Below are 12,220 nucleotides of genomic sequence, written 5' to 3'. Positions count from 1 at the left end.
GACACTAGGGTTACTGGTGAGGTTACTAAAACTCCCTTGGCAAGCTCTCCTTCAGAGCAAAGAGAATACAGTATCAAAGTTAGTGGGAGAGCGCTAGGCATCCTTCCAGTCCTGAAACCCTTTGCCCCTGCTGCTTACAGGAAGAACTGAAAGTTCAGTCCTTTCAAGCGTCCTCGCAGGGCCTGCCAGCTGGACAAGGGCCACAGGTGAGACCAGAGGCTGTGGGAAGCACACAGCCAGCTGTGAATGGAAATTACTTCTAAGTTGAGTGAACTTAAGGCCCCAGCTGCTGTTTCATCTCAACCCCACATCTTGCCTAAATGGCAGCCAACTTTCTTAGGAGAAGAAAAGACCCCAAGGATTGGAACTGTCCCAGACTGGCCATGTCCTCTGGCCAAATGACAGGTTTAACAGGGTGAAGAGGCCAGAAGCAGATACCAGACACTTCGCTAGGCACCAGGTGGCGCCCCAGAGTCACGGGGACAAATTGGGAAGACTCGGAGGAAGGGTGACCTGGCTGCCAGAGGAGACCTAAACCAGATAGCGGCCCTTTCTGACTGGGGACCTCCCCATGCCATCTCCATGGAACCCCCAAGGACACAACTCTGCAAAGCAGGGCTGGAAGGTCGTGTCTGTGTGCACCGCAGGGAGTACACCGTGGGTCTCCGTGGAGGACAGCCTCCTTCTCATGTTAGGCTATATCACAGCTTTTGTGACCAACAACTGCTCCAGCACTGTGTGCAGAGACCATCACATGACAGAGAGCCACAGGGGAGACAGGCCAAGATCCTTGCAGAGGCTCTATGGCCAAGGCCACCACAAGGAGGGCTTGAGAGCAGGGCGTCTCAACTGGGGCTGGAATCCTTCTCTCACTTTTTTTTTCACGTTTATAACTAAGCCACAAGCTGCTCAAGAGCGCAGCCACATTCTACACAGCTCCTGGCCTGCAGGGGGCTGGGACTGAGGAAGAGCTGCAGCCCTAGCCGCCGTGACCTTGGGAAAACTTCAGGCCTCGCTCTCAGCCACCAAGGATCGCCAGCAATCCAGGGACCAGCTGTGTTCTCGGACAAACTCCCTTAGAGAAGGATATTGAATGGAAAACTACCATGTCCTGGGTGGAGCTGTGCAGACCAGAGAGGGGAGTCTGCAGGGGTGAGGCAGTGAGAGCCACCCACACAGCGCTGGTTGCTCTGCTGAGAGGGTGCCAGTGGGAAGAGAACCTCCCCAGCACAGGCCCTGGCTGCCAGTGGACAAACCCCAGGTCAGAAGCCCAGACCTAGCAGCTAGCCATGAAGACAATGGGGAGAGAGAAGGATCTGGCCCACCAGCTTACTTTGTTTATTCTTTTTTTTTTTTTAAGATTTATTTATTTTTATTGGAAAGGTAGATTTACAGAGAGAAGGAGAGACGGAGAGAAAGATCTTCCATCTGCTGGTTCACTCCCCAGATGACTGCAACAACTGGAGTTGAGCCTATCTGAAGCCAGGAGCTTCTTCCAGGTCTCCCACAAGGGTGCAGGGTCCCAAGGCAGGATCCCGTCCTCCCCTGCCTTCCCAGGCCACAAGCAGGGAGTCAGACAGGAAGTGGAACAGCTGGGACAGGAACCCATACTCATATGGAATCCCAGTGCTTGCAAGGCGAGGATTTAGCCACAAGGCTACCACACTGGGCCTCCCATTAGTGTGCTCAGTGTTTATGTCTCTTGAGCAAAGATGCTGATAGTTCATCTGTATTTTGTTCTTTTTGAACCACGAAGCTGACAGTTACCCAGATAACATTCACGTGACAGTTAAGCAGGGCAGTGGGAGGGGGTCCATGGCCGGGAGCAGCACTGTACCACTGACCTCTCCTCACACTGGGCCCCGTGTGAATTCAGCCTCTAATTGGCAATGGCACTTGCAGTCCCTGCCATATCCCAGTCCTCCACCACCAAGTACCTGAGGTTGCAAGAGGGCTCTGCACGACAGAGGCTAATTGGTTCCACAAGGGATTTTCCTAAAACCTCAGCTTTGTCAGCCTTGAGCTGTAGGGCTCAGCCCCAAACCAAGCCCTGCCTCTCCGGGGCTCCGAGATTGCCCACACAGATCCACAGCCTTGAGTCAGGCCTGGATCTCAGGCCCACACCCTCCCTGCTCAACTCTCCAGGGACGCTCTTCACCTCCCACTCAGCCTAGTGGCTTCTGGCCCTCCCTACATCCTCTCCAGCTCCTGTCCCTGCAGCCAATCACCTCATGGTGAATCAGTGGTTACTGTAGCAGACAGACCACTGTCAAAAACAAAAACAAGCTCCCTGCAGGCACTCCTCCCATCCATCTCTGGAGCCATCAGACAAGCCTCTGGAGCAGCAATAGCAAAACTGAAAGCTGGACGGTCCGAGATCATCTCGCAGGCTGTTTGTTGGGGCTGCGCGGCCAAGTCGCTTTCCCAGCACTCACAGTGGCCTCCAACACCTTCACGAATCGTCTGCCGCACGCAACAGCCTCTGGTTAGTGGTACCCTGGGAGCATGGAAGAGGTGGGGAGTGTGCAGGCCGAGCCACAGTGGTATAGAAAAAGCCAGCGTCTGGCACGTGCCTGCAGGGATGCAAGGCACAGGAGCGGAGGCGGAGGGCAGCCAGCACAGGAGCCTCATCCGTCAGGCATCTCCAGAGACGGGGGCTGGCGCTGGCATCCTGCCTGGCATAGGCCTCACCTAACCTCTCAGCATCCAAGGGCAGGATGTGGAGAACAGCCTGCATCCTCATTACCCTGCCTCACTTCCTCCAGGCCCAAGGAGAACTCTCCATCATAGCCCCTCGGAGACCCACAGAAGGCTGTCACGATGCCAGGGTGCCCAAGGCAGCCTCACCTTAAATGAAGCCATTGGTGTTCAGTCTCCCACTGAGCATTCCGCTCCATCTTGGCTGTTTCCCACCATGAGGCTGTTCCATATCAGGGGACCCTCCTGGCACCCCCAGTCGGCCGGCTCCACAGTGACTCGGTAGAGTAGGAGGGGAGTCGGAGCTGTCATATGCAGGTGTGCTGCGGTGAGAACACGTCCCAAGCTGTTCTCAGATGGCTGCTTCTCTTGCCAGTCAGCTGCTACGTCTTTTGCAGTCAGACCTTACACCGTTGCTAATTTTAAAATAATGGTAAGACAGGCAGGCTAAATGCTTCCATCCTGACTTCTTAATGATGACTCTTGCAGACTTCCGGCTCACTCATGAAATGTGGGACTGGGCAATAATGATGTTGATTCTATAAGCAAGCATCTCAAAATGCATTCTTCTTTTTCTAAGGCAAATGTTAATCCCACCAAAAAAATGGAGCTCAACTTGGATGTTTAGAAAAAAATTATCAAGAATCACTTTATTTCAAAATCCTACAGAAAATAGATAACGAAGATCAATTGAGATTTGACAGCCCCTTATCAGGAGTGTAAATGCCTCCCAGGAAAATAATTATTCTTGAATCTTCCATGAAATCATCATTATTTTTCACGCTAATCATTCTTTCATGATGAATAATTCTCTTGAAATGTCCCACATAGTCATTTTAGAAAGCCCTGTGCTTCAAGTTTGAGTCAACTTTTTAAACATTTTTCAGCTACTTGGTTCAGAAACAGAGACAGAGGTAGGGAGTTCCCATCCACTGACTGCATTCCTCAAATGCATGTAACAGCCAGGGCTGGGCCAGGCCGACCCAGGAAAACCAACCCAGGTCTCCACATGGCTGGTGAGGATCAGAATGCACACAGCAGCACATGGGTGGAGCACAGCATCAGGAGCACAGCCAGGACAAAAGCCCAGGTGCTCAGCAGAGAATACAGCATCCTCACGCCATCTAAACCACTGTGCCAAACATCTGCCCCTGTATCAACACTTTTTTAAGATTTATTTATTTGAGGACCCGGCATGGTAGGCTAGCGGCTAAAGTCCTTGCCTTGAATGCTCCGGGATCCCATATGAGCACCAATTCTAATCCCGGTGACCCCACTTCCCATCCAGCTCACTGCCTGTGGCCTGGGAAAGCACTCGAGGATGGCCCAAAGCCTTGGGACCCTGCACCCATGTGGGAGACCCGGAAGAACTCTTGGCTCCTGGCTTCGGATTGGTGCAGCACCGGCCATTGCGGTCACTTGGGGAGTGAATCGTCGGATGGAAGATCTTCCTCTCTGTCTCTCCTCATATATAGATAGATAGATAGATAGATAGATAGATAGATAGATAGATAGATAGATAGATAGATGACTTCACAATAAAAAAATACATATTTTTTTTATTTTAATTTTTAAAAAGTTGTCCAGTTCCTGTGGAGGAAGGTGGGTTCAGCAGACCTGAAGATGAAACTGCAAAGCCCCCAGTGCTACTTCTCTTAGCCTCGATGTCGAAGGACCAAGGAGCAGCCACAGTGGGCAATGAGCCGAGGCCCTCCAAGCAGGCGCTCAAAAGCTGCAAGCCAGTGCCCAGTGCCTGCTGAGCCTCCCAGGATGCACCACAAAGCCTTCTCACAGCACAGGGGGAGCATGGAGCTCCAGACTGGAGCCGCCACAGAGGGGCTCCTTCATCTCACAAAGTAACTTTATGAGACAAATGGGCCTAAGCTTTGGATTCAAACCTCTGGATTGTCTCCACCCCATCTCCCAGGATTCTCTCCCAACAGCCACAGGGGCAGTGTACCTCAGCTGTGCTAAAGTATATATTTTAAAACATTTTTTTTAAGGGGCAAGGGATGCAAATGTGGGACAGTAGCGTATCAGACTAACCCTCTGCCTGTGGTGCCAGCCTCCCATATGGACACTGGTCATGTCTTTGCTCCTCCACTTGTAATCCAGCTCCCTATTCATGGCCTGGGAAAGCAGCAGAGGATGACCCAAAGCCTTGGACTGCTGTACCCACATGGGAGACCTGGAAGAAGTTTCCGTCTTTTGGCTTCGGACCAGCCCAGAGCTGGCCATTGTAGTTATTTGGGGGAACAGAGCAACAGGTGAAGGCTTTCTCTTTGTCTCTCCTTCTCTCTCTTTAATATTAAATAAGGAAAGCATCTCTTAGTATACACCCATTTCAGTGACAGGATGGGACCTGTGCTCCCCAGGAGCATCGGTGGGATGAGGCAGCTGCAGGCAAAGGGCCAAACCCCAAAGGAAAGTGAGCTGCAGCCCAGCCCGATCAGCTCTAACCAAGAGACAGTACAAAATCCTCACAGTGCAGAGCTTCAGGGCTTCCTGGTGGCCACCCCAAAGACTGGGCCTCCCTGTGCTAGCGGCAAGGCTAGCCAGAGACACACAGACAAGGTCCAGCCCTTTTGCTTGTCAGACAAGAAGCAGCTGAACATGGTAAGGACCATCACAAAGGTCTGAGGGCCACAGGAGACCTAACCCAACAGAAAGGACTGGAGAAGTGGCAGGGGAGGGTGACATGTGAGTTAGGACGTGAAGAATGGAGGGGGTCTCTGCGGCCAAGAAGGCGAGAGCTTGCATTGCCAGGAGGAGGAAGAGTCTGCTCAGCTACCAGCCGGAAATGGGCGAGGCAGAGTGGGGAAAGGGCATATGAGTCTGGACAGGAAGATGAGCCTCCATAGAGGGCTTTGTCCTACAAGCAAGGAGGAGACAGTCATCTGTCCCTTCATGACCCAGGGGTATGCGATAGTCCAGCTGCTCATACAACAGGTGCAGGAAGTTGGCAGAATAGCCCCTGGGATAAACAAGCAGACTGTGGGACTGCACCTGGAGGGGTGGCCAAGCTGGTGCCATGGCACATGAGAGGTGGTGACCTCACCATAGATGTCCTTCTGTGCCCCAGCTCACCAGAGAATTCAAGCCTCACAGGGTACCAGACCAGGTCCTTAACTGTGACTATGAGCAAAGAGCTGACTATGCACTGAACTCCGAAAAGCATGGCCAGCAGGAGCCCTTAGGGTGCCCGCTCTGGGGTGCCAAACCTTGGATCTGATTGCTATCGGAGAAACTCAGAAAGCATCAGACATCTAGACCCTCTCTCCACCACAGCCTTCAACTGGCAAGCCTGGCTGCAGAAGCAGATACAGCCCCCAGCACTGGGTCTCCTCCATCTGCAGAGAGAAGTACATGGGCCCTTTTGATGTCAAAAGTTTCACTCCTAACCACTACCCCAACCCAGATGTGGTCGCTTAGGAAGTCCCTCTCTGTGGCAGCCACTGCGCTTGGTGTTGGGGAGACAGAGAAAAGGATACAATCCCTGCTCCTGAGCAACCCACGAGGGGCAGAGGAGTGGATATGCTCCCATTGATACAGCAGCCCAGGGGAAGAGAGGACAGGAGGCTGTGGTAGTCCAGGAAGGGGCTCCTCCAAGCACTACCTAAAGGCTGACTTGCAGGAGTTAGTCAAACAAGATATTCCAGGAAGAGGAGCAGAAGGTACAAAAGTCTACAGAGAAGATTCTAGAAAGGTCCGATGTTTGGCTAGTCACTGTCCCTATAGCAAGGGCACGGTGTGCCTAAGATATAAGCAGACAGGCCTGTGGCTCAGACAACCCGTGTTCACATTCCCACTCCACTGCCAAACGCTGTGGGAGCTGGGCAAGTTGCTCAGCCTCTCGAACTCTGGTTGCAAGCAACTGGGATACGGCTTGCCAGAAGGGAGTACTCATGTCATTCGCTTTTATTTGTCAATGAAATGTAAGCGCTGCCGCCACCTGGCTAAGCAAGGATGAAAGCCCAGGTAAGCACAGATGCTAGGAGCAAACCTACACCTGCACAGATGGGCGTGGATGAGTCACAAGGCTAGGCTGCCCCAGGAAGCCTCTCAGGGCTCCCGAAGCTTTGAGTGCAGAGGTGGAGGCGGGGAGGCAGTACAGCCTGCCCTTTAGATGTCTGCCCCTGAACCCTGGCCTCCAGCTCCGGGATTCTTCCCAGCATTGACAAATTCCTAAACCCCCCCCCCCCCCCCTTTTTTTTTCACCTGCCACAGCTCCCTCCAGCTCCAACCTCCAGCTCTAGATGAGGGTCTCCCAGCAGATAGATAGCTCTGTAGGAGGGAAGGACCACACCACCCCAGCTTGCCCCAGCCCTGCCATCAATGGGAGGAGAGCTTGGATGATGGGAGTAGGACCAAGTCTGGCCCAAGATCCTGTTGGCAGGGTCTTGAACAGCCAGGGCAAGAAGAAAGCATAGATGTCAAATACACAGGCCAGCGCAGGCACTTGCACAGTAGGCTAAGAAACCACTTAGGAAGCTCTGATTCCAGAATGCCTTGTTCAAGCCCCAGCTCCTCCACTTTCCAATCCAGTTTCCTGCTAATATCCTTCCTGACAGCCAGCTTGAGTTCCTGGCTCCTGGCTTTGGATTGCTGCAGGCACTGGGAATCAGTAGATGGAAGATATCTCTCTGCACAACTCTGCCTTTCAAATAAAGTGAAAACACACACACATACACGCACTTGTCACCTGCAAGGGCTTTAACCACAGGACAGTCACAGAGCCATCCTGAACACAGCTCTCTTCATTTAGATCAATAATGCCCACCCCCACTGTGGCAGAGCTTACTGACACAAAAGCAAAGTGCCCAGCTGTCACCTGGCAGGGAGCCACCAACCAGTCAATAGAGTCACTGTGATTGCTGGTCCCCACCCACCCTACCCCAGCAACGGCCCTTGAAAGCACCTGGCCCAGGGCATCAGATCCAGAGAGACACCTGGTACAGGTGTATCTGTGCACATTGAATGTTCCATGAGATGTCCAATTTCAATGGAGAACAAGTGTTAAAATGTCCCCTCCCTGGGGCCCTGTCTCACCTGGAGACCATGTGCGCACACACACACACACACAAAAAAAAAACACACACTCTCTCTCTCTCTCTCCCTGGAAGCACCAAAGCCCACATCAGGCCCCACGACCCAGGCAGTGCCTTCCCCTGGTGGCAGACAGATGACTGAAGTACTGGCATAGTGCCCCAAAGAAACAACCAGTGTCAGGGTGGCGGGTAATGTCACTTCCTCCCCCTCTCCCTTCTACCCTGCACCCAGCCCTTCCTCTGCACCTGGACACGGAATGGCATGAATGAGACTAAGCTCTTGGGATGAAGATGCCCAAACGAAAACAACAGATTGGAACAAGTGTGAGATTGTTCCGGGCAGCAGGGGCTTAGCACAGCTCACAGTGCCTTGAGCTGAGTGTGCTTTCTTTCTTCCTTTCTTTAATTGGAAAGTCAGATATACAGAGAGGAAGATCTGTCCATTAATTCACTCCCCAAATGGCCACAACAGCCAGAGCCAAGCCCATCTGAAGCCAGGAGCCAGGAGCTTCCTCTGGGTCTCCCACGCATGTGCAAGGTCCCAAGGCTTTGGGCTGTCGTCGACTGCTTTCCCAGACCACAAGCAGAGAGCTGGATGGAAAGTGGGGTCACCAGGATTAGAAACGGCACCCATATGGGATCCTAGCATATGCAAGGTAAGGCTTTAGCTACTAGGCTACAATGCTGGGCCCATGTGTGGTTTCTTCTTTATGAAGATTGTTGGTTGATTGATTTAAAAATCTAATTGAAAGAGAGAGGTCCATCCACTGATTTACTTTCCACATGATTGGCAAATTAGAGCCAAGGGCACAATTTCACTCTATTTTCCAGTGTGGGTGGCAGGGGCCCAAATACTTGGGCTATCTATCACTGCTTTCCCAGGAGCATTAGCAAAGAGCTGGATTAAAAGTGGAGTAACTGAGACTCAAATTGACACGTGAATATTGGACGCCAGCATCACAAGCAGTGGCTTAACCCACTGTACCACAATGCCAGTGATAACTGCAGTTTCTGTTGCACTCTGTGCCACTTCACCTCTTGCCATCAACCACTGTCCAGGTCTGAGCTCTCAGGCGGCAGGCTCACCTCCCGTCATGGGACAGCCTCAGGTCACCGACACCAAATCTAAGCACGCCTCACTGACCTCTCATACCTGCTCACATACGTATCGATCCACCAAGAACTGTGGTGAACTCCACACTATGAGCAGACAGACACATGCATACACATGTGACAGACCCTGGCACAGAAAGCTGCTCTTCCTGCCTAGTCCACCTGCCAGCCTCACCCACCCCTGACCCGTGGGGCTCACCCGCCTCCACTGGCACGGGATGGACAGGGAAGCTTCTCTCATCCTGTGTGACTTGCCACAGGCACTGGAAGAAGCTCCCAGGCAGGGAGCAGCACCGCCTCCATCCCAGGGCATGCTGCTGAAGAGCCACATTTGTCTTTCAAGCAGAGTTAGCGAGCCCCTCTCCAAGGGCCAGCCGTGGTGAGGCCTCAGTAAGAAACTGTTCTGAGGGCTTTGGAAGCCCTTGGAAGCAGCCCTACTAGGAGCAGGCCCACCCAGGCACAGCTACCACCATCTCCCGTCCCTTCCGTTGGGAAAAGTTTTCAATTAACAATAATCATGCCTCGGATAAACTTCATTGGCTATGATACTGCGCAAAGCTCCCATCCCTTCTGCTGCCATGGGGTGTGTGTGCGTTCACAGGTCCTGCAGCCCCGCCACACACACACACACACACACACACACACACACACACGCACACGCCTTCATGAGCACTGGGGTCTGTGCCAGTGTCTTCCCCCAGCGACGGGACGGAGTGTCCCTGACGGAGCCACCTTGTTAGTCTGCTTCTCTTATGACCAAGGATCACAGACAGGGCAGCTCTGGGGAAGCCAGTATCCCCGGGGACAGGTCTTTATGGGGTCCATTGATTCAGGGTCAAGATGAAGCCAAGTCAGGGGTGAGAGTGAAGGTCTAAGCTCGTGTTAAACCCAACCCTAAGTTAAGGTCAGGGTGGAGCTGAGCTCATGAGCTACACAAGGGAGACAGATGTGTCTGTGTCCACAGCCTGTGGGAGTCAGCTTGAGGAGCCTTTGTGTCACCCAACAAAGCAACTCAACCTGGCACCCCATCTGGGACCAAAGGGTGCAGGGCAGATGGCTCTTCGCTATGCAGAGTCCAGGATGGCAGGGAAAGTGGGAAGCCTTGGCAGGAGTCTGTGTCTGTCACCAGGGAACCCTTCCCTCGCCCCCGGCCACTGGGGCAGACCCAGGCTTCTGGACCTGGAACCCCCACCTGGACACAGCATGGTGTGGGATGGAGGGAAAGAGCAACCCACTGGAGTCTCCTTGGGATAATTATTTATTATTCATAGTCATCAGCATCTTCATTAATTATTCATATGATCCTTAATTATTATCCTTAACAATAAGAGCAGTAAATAGCAGAAAAGTCCTTGAGGTGCCTAAGGCCCAGGGCCGGGTGCCTCCGGGCAGTTAGACCAGCTAATGCCCCCAGGGCAGTGTTGGGGACCACAGACCCCCTGTCCACTACCCGGCCCTGCCCCTGCCCCTCCCAGTGGGGCCCAGGGGAGCTGTTCCTTCACCATCCTCTCCCCTTCTTCCCGGCCAGGGCCTCCTGGGCGGGGCCTCCGAGGGGAAGGGCCCAGACGGGGCTCTGGGCCCTGGGTGAGCCACCTGTCCACGTGTCCACGCTGGGCAGCCCCACTAACTGCCTGGGTCTGAGCCGTGTCTGTGCAGGGGCTGGGAGGTGAGGGCCCCCAGCTGGCCCGGTAGGGAAAGGCGACGAGTGGGGCCATCTTGGGGGAGCTCTGGGGCCCCTGTGGGGAGCTCCTCGCACGCCATAAACTGGGAAACCTGTAAAGAACACAAGAGTGTGAGGAGGCCGGAGGCTGGGGGGTGCGGAAGAGGGGCACTGGAGAGCCTAGAGAAGGGGCCCAGGGCAGAGCAGGACCAGGGCTATTGAGGGAAGTGCATTCCCATAGGCCACACACCAAACGGGGGCTGGGAGCAGCTAGGGAGCCCCCACCTGACCCAGAGGGCTACCACGGTCAGGCAAACCTAGCCAAAGGCCTCAACTTCTCCCTGCCTCTGCCCACTGGCACCCTGAGAATGTGACATCTGAACACAAGCCCAGCCTGGAGTACACAATCCCTGAACCGGGACAGAGGGAGACTAAGCTTCCTTCCCTCGAGCTAGAAGGAGCCTGGGGCCCCAGGCACCGAAGCAGGCTGGCGGCCAGGGAGAGTGCCAGGGCAGGCGGGAGGGGTTTGTGGGTGCTGCCGAGCCTGCTGGTGAGATCTCGGCGGGGGAGGCTGTGAAGGGAGACTGGCACATTTGCTGACGTGGGCCCTGGTGTCTGCAAACAGGAGCAGTCAGCATATGGGAGGGGGGGAGTGATGCCAACGAAGGGGGGAGGGAGCAGAGCCCACACGGCGTCCTCGGGGAGCCCTCAGGAACTGCTGCAGGGTGGCCCAGGCACAGCTGTGCCTCGGGGAGGCCAGCAGCCAGCTCATGCACATGGCCACTCCGGGGAGGACAAAGGGAAGGGCAGCTGAGACCCTTCTCCAGCATGGGTCCCCAGACACACAGGTGGAAGAGACAGATGCAGCCTCCTCGGAAGCCTGGGGACTTGTCCCAAGACATACTGGCCTGCTACCCTCACCCCTGGCTGGGGTCCCTCAATAGCGGCTGGCTCCCTGCGCCCAGTTGCTGTGGTTTTGGATTGGGGGCCGAGACTTCCTGCTAGGGCAGCCCTCCCGGTAGGGAGCAGGCTTGAGTCAGAGCAGAAAAGGCGGAGCTAGGGTTGTGGTGAGGTGCGGGGACAGCTCACCTGAGAAAGCGAGTCCAGGGTGAGAGTGGGGATGGGGCTAACAGGTAGCAGAGGAGAGGTGGAGGTAGGGCCAGGCCCCGGGGTGGTCACAGCACTGTAGGCGGGCGGGACCAGCGTCATCTGCCTCTGGAGCAGTTGCAGGACGGTGGCCATGTCCGTACTGAGCCGGGTCTCCAGCCTGCAGCAAGGAGGAAAGATGACAAACCCGTGGACTTGGACAGAGGTGCTGGGGAACTCTGAAATCCCCATCCCAACCCCAGAACCCCAGGCTCCCTATTTGCTCTGGCTGTGACAGTTCTGGGTTCGACTCCAAGCTCAAGACACCTGCTGCGGACAATGCGGCCAGCGGCTCCCTGACCCAGGACTCTCACCCCAGCCCAGCTCGCAGGGCCGTCCTCACCTGTTGAGCTGCCTCTGGAGGGCGTCCAGCCTGCTCTCCACGTCGCCCCGGGGCCGCCGGCCGGGGCTGGACAGAGGGATGTTGAGGAGGCTGGGGGCAGGGGCCGGGCAGCGAGGCAGCTCCTGGTACTGACGGCCCCGACTGTCCCCCCAGAAGCTGAAAATGTTGGACACTCCCGAGAAGGCGCCTGGAGGCGGAGGGCGCGGGGAGAGA

The 12,220-nt window shown here is 54.8% G+C and overlaps 1 protein-coding gene and 1 pseudogene across 2 annotated transcripts in view; both read right to left on the bottom strand.

Moving 5' to 3' along the window:
- Nucleotides 1-9,342: 9,342 nt before the first annotated feature.
- Nucleotides 9,343-9,418, bottom strand: LOC121171035 (annotated as a pseudogene).
- A 1,061-nt stretch (nucleotides 9,419-10,479) lies between these two features.
- Nucleotides 10,480-12,220, bottom strand: part of KCNH2 (potassium voltage-gated channel subfamily H member 2) — a 32,419-nt gene continuing 30,678 nt past the window's right edge. The window contains exons 13-15 of one of the 2 annotated variants that reach the window (XM_041002042.1): nucleotides 12,008-12,194; nucleotides 11,608-11,785; nucleotides 10,480-10,631 (exon numbers count right to left, since the gene is read on the bottom strand). In XM_041002042.1, coding sequence (XP_040857976.1) covers nucleotides 10,482-10,631; nucleotides 11,608-11,785; nucleotides 12,008-12,194 — 515 coding nt within the window. In that variant the 3' untranslated portion in view covers nucleotides 10,480-10,481. The remainder of the gene's footprint in view (nucleotides 10,632-11,607; nucleotides 11,786-12,007; nucleotides 12,195-12,220) is intronic. The other variant, XM_041002043.1, reaches the window with a different exon arrangement.

This window comes from Ochotona curzoniae, unplaced genomic scaffold, assembly GCF_017591425.1.
Source record: "Ochotona curzoniae isolate NIBS_2020 unplaced genomic scaffold, NIBS_Ocur_1.0 scaffold_2476, whole genome shotgun sequence".
NCBI classification, from domain to species: Eukaryota; Metazoa; Chordata; class Mammalia; order Lagomorpha; family Ochotonidae; genus Ochotona; species Ochotona curzoniae.
Note: the sequence above shows the minus strand (reverse complement) of the source record. Positions and strands in the feature narration are given on the sequence as shown.